Raw genomic sequence first — 3,986 nt, forward strand, 5'->3', positions numbered from 1 at the left:
GTGGGTGTCTCTTTCAGCTAGCTGGCTGCTAAGGAGACACCTGTGTGTGCACATTCCCATTTGTATGTGCATGTGACCTGTGCCTAGCTGTGTGCATCCATAGACACACATAGCTCATGACAAGCCACGCCCCTGCTCCCTCCTACTGAAAGTTTAACTGACAACAGAAGGACCTATTGATCCACTGCTCTCAGTACCAGGCAGTTTGGGGAACAGCAGATATCTTCCTGGACCTGGAGGAGGTGACATGGGACAAAAGGTAAGTATTTAGAGGGAACATGGAAAAGTACTGGACATTTTTTTACATTAATGCAGAGAATGACTAGCCTTTAGAACTACTTTAAACTGCAGTCATGTGATCATCCAGGGCCAAGCCCTTCTCCTCTCAGTTTTTTTCTTGCTGGGGTCCTTCTTCCAGGTGTTGATGTCACTACCTGAGTGACATTGGCTTTCCACTGAAGGCATCCTCTCAGGATCCAGAAGGCTTCTGACTTTAGCCTGAGGGGAGTCTACGGGACCTGCCAGCAAGGGTTACTGTGCAGCGCTGAATTAGCAGTCCCCTCAGTAAGGGACCCATTAGAGAGGAGTCAGGTGAGTAGAATTTGTTTCACTAGATAAGAAGAACGAAACACCTGGCATGATAGGTTAGAGGGTGATGCTAGAAAGCAATGGAAGGCAGAGTTTTTGAGTGGAGTTGGGTTTTAAATGTAAGTTTTTGGGCCCGGAGTTCAGCTTTAATAAGTTCAACAACTCCTCATTTTAACAATAGTCAGCTTTTCATTTAGACCAGAGTTCCTCTTTACCATATGGTGTATCAAAACTTGATGTATGTACAGTAAATATTTGGTATATAGTATACAGTCTATATATGGATGTTGTTTGCATATTACATATACTAATTGTTCTAGTGATTGTTTATCATGATATTATTTGCAACCACTGTGAGTGGCACATAAGTGTAAGCACAGGCTGCAGTAATCCACAGGGGTTGGTATACTAAAGGCAAATAGGCTGTTCACCTAAAAAAGTGAATTTTCACTTTGCATGGGAATTTCCCTTTAGCTTAGTGAATGAGGTGAAGCTCTGCTGACTTTCATCATCCAAATGCGTACAAGCAAAAATCGTGTTTTTTTTTTTCCTTGTTTGTGATTGGTTATTCTTTGCTAAGTGAATTTTCACCACATTGACGTTGACTCCTTTAGTAAATCAACAGTGTGTGGACTTCAACAGTGCTTTGCATGAATCAATCTCGATTTAGAACAGGAGAAAAAAAAACTGCACCTTAAGTTTCAAAATAAACACTGAATGAACTGCACTTCTACATAAATCTTCTATTTTTTCCTCTCTCTCAAGGGAAAACTGTCTCCGATCATAATGAACTAGTTTCTACACCTTCAACAGAATTACTATCATCATTTGTTTTGAAACAAATTACAGCGCACAGTATGTATGCATTTGCACATTTTATTTTTTGTTGTCATTGTTTCAATTGGTTGCTAATGTTTTCCTCTCACAAGTGTCTTTTTTTTTAACAGTGATTTGCCGCGTGGTATTTCAAGTTATTTCTTTTGTGAGTTTATTCCGTAGGCAGACGTGAATAAGGGCCACATAACCTAAACAATCCCTTCTGTCAAATGACATTGTAACGTTATTAAAATTAATTATGCTATTTATGGTAAGACAGGTCGCTTAGTAACCCTGCCCTGATGATAAAGTATCGGCAACCTAATCATTAAACCCCACCTTTCCCTGTACCCTCAAAGCTTGAGATCCTGTTTTACTGCACAGGGAGCAGTGTAAGAAAAGAAGCAGTGTTAATGCCAAACTAAAGCTGGCACCTTACCCACTTCAAGTAAGTAGCTTCCTAGGAAAAGGGAGGGGGCACTGAAAGCTGTCCTGTATGAATTCAGTACTGACACCCATTTTCTGAATGTCCAAGCTACCATTTGCAATCCAGCATCACCCTGTTGTTTGTATTTGCAGTCGACCCATCCACTCCTAAAGACTACACACAAGTGCAATGAATTGTATTCACCCACTGAACAAATCACAGTCATGAGATGGTAGCTGCTTTGCATGTGGAGCAGGCAGGCTGCCTGAGTGTGTCTGCCTTTGTCAGTCCAATTCTCTCTCACTGCTAAATCTCTGAAGCTAGAGAAAGGAATATACATTTTTTTTCTTCAGCTGCAGGATGGCTCTTGCTGCATCTGTCTTTCCTTCTTCATAAGCCCCAGGGAGCTCCTGATTTCCTATGTCTGGGATTCCACTCCACAGCTTTGCTAAGGACCAGTTGATAGCATCAATGAGGACCGCATCTAAGCATCTAGTCTCCAGCAGGTGAATGGGACTGGAGAGAGCCGTACAACACATGTAAATGAAGAAGAAGCTTTTTTTGTGGTTAGCAGAAGCATCTCCTAACCTTTGATTTCAGCTGCTGGGGCTTGGGGATAGTCTGCTAACATGTGCAGTGCAGAGGCATTCAACTGTGACTGTCTTGGGCTATCACTGGAATCTTAAAACCGCCAAGGAAGTCCCAGGGAATCCCATATTAACTAAACTTCGTGGGGATTTTGTTTCTAACAATGACACATTACTGGCTCTCTTTTTGGAGTATGGTTTTAAAATACTGGGCAGTTTTGTTCTGCTACATCGTCTGGCTTCAGGACTGTCAAGGGATGCCACACGTTATTCGCATAGGTAAGTGCCTGCAATTCTTCTTTCTCTTGCACCTTTACCAACCTTGAGTGTCAGGGGATGCAGCAGGAAAATGTCAAGCTGTGCTTGTCCCTGTTTTACTGAAAGGGTTAACTGTGTGATTCTCTCTGGAGAAACCTCTTTGAGATCGTTCACTGCAAACTCTAGATTGAAACAGACGACTTATAAGGGGACACCAACAGTCAAGGTTTCCCCGACTGTCCAGAGTCTACATTTTGATGACATCTGCATGCACCTGCCTAGCTATATCGGTCCTTCACTGCAGATTATTTGAGCTGTCCCTAAGGACACAGATATAGGCTGCCACTGTGCCCGTAGATCTGCATGCAGGTGGAATGGTACAGCGTGTCTGCTGATGCTGGACAGCCTTATCTGCACCATTTAAAACAGTGCTTTATGAAAAAAGTTGCTTATTTTTACACAGAATGGAGCATTTATGCAAGGGAATTCAGCATTGAAAGGGTAAGGCGTTTGAGAGCACAAAGCAAGCGCTGTAGTTTGAGCTTTGAGATACTGTCATAGTATTCTATGAACAGATGTCTAGTTTCTAAACAAAGTGCCAATGTTTTCACCTATTGTCTTCAGCAATGCTTCAGATCAGCTGTGAATTATTCTCTCTGTGCTGTGTTCTGCTTTGTGTTGCGCTTACTGAAAACTGTGATAGTCTGTGATAATAAGTCACGCAGTTGTTTCCCCCCTTCATAGCAGATTAACTTTATGTTATTCATCCACGAGCAGCCAAGGGGTATGTGGGAAGCTTCCTAGCTCAAAAAAAAAAAAAATCTGTTAAGGTTATAGACTGTGCTGTCTCTTCATTTATTGACCTTGGGGGTCCACTAATCTCCTAGTTCCCCAAGGACAGACTATACTAAATTAGGTTAACAGCTGCATTTCACTGAGTATTGAAATAGGACTGTTCTACCTATACCCACACGGTCTGTGATGATGACAATTTGGAGTATAAGAGATTTATATGTGAAATCTATCAGCAGCTTTCACAGCTATCAAGGCCTGCAGTGTAGTAATGGTGCAATCTACTTTCTTAAGAGTTACTTATTTATTCTTGCTTTTCATAGTAGGAGATTATTTTTCTCTAGAATTATATATTCATGAGTTTCAACTATACAAAGTCAATACCTAGCCTATATATGTTTTACAACAAGGTGGGTGTTTGTTCATATGTGATTTATTTAAACATATTTTACTTAAAACAGTACTTCAAGAGGTATAGAATAGTTAATATTTCCTGGTCTTACCCATAAGAGATATGG

At 41.2% G+C, this 3,986-nt stretch overlaps 1 protein-coding gene across 1 annotated transcript in view; it reads left to right on the forward strand.

Moving 5' to 3' along the window:
• The first annotated feature begins 1,969 nt into the window (after nucleotides 1–1,969).
• Nucleotides 1,970–3,986, forward strand: part of GRIK3 (glutamate ionotropic receptor kainate type subunit 3) — a 452,956-nt gene continuing 450,939 nt past the window's right edge. The window contains exon 1 of the mRNA XM_018564116.1: nucleotides 1,970–2,697. Coding sequence (XP_018419618.1) covers nucleotides 2,583–2,697 — 115 coding nt within the window. The 5' untranslated portion in view covers nucleotides 1,970–2,582. The remainder of the gene's footprint in view (nucleotides 2,698–3,986) is intronic.

This window comes from Nanorana parkeri, unplaced genomic scaffold (assembly GCF_000935625.1).
Source record: "Nanorana parkeri isolate BGI_ZX_2015 unplaced genomic scaffold, ASM93562v1 scaffold726, whole genome shotgun sequence".
In the NCBI taxonomy this organism is placed as follows: Eukaryota; Metazoa; Chordata; class Amphibia; order Anura; family Dicroglossidae; genus Nanorana; species Nanorana parkeri.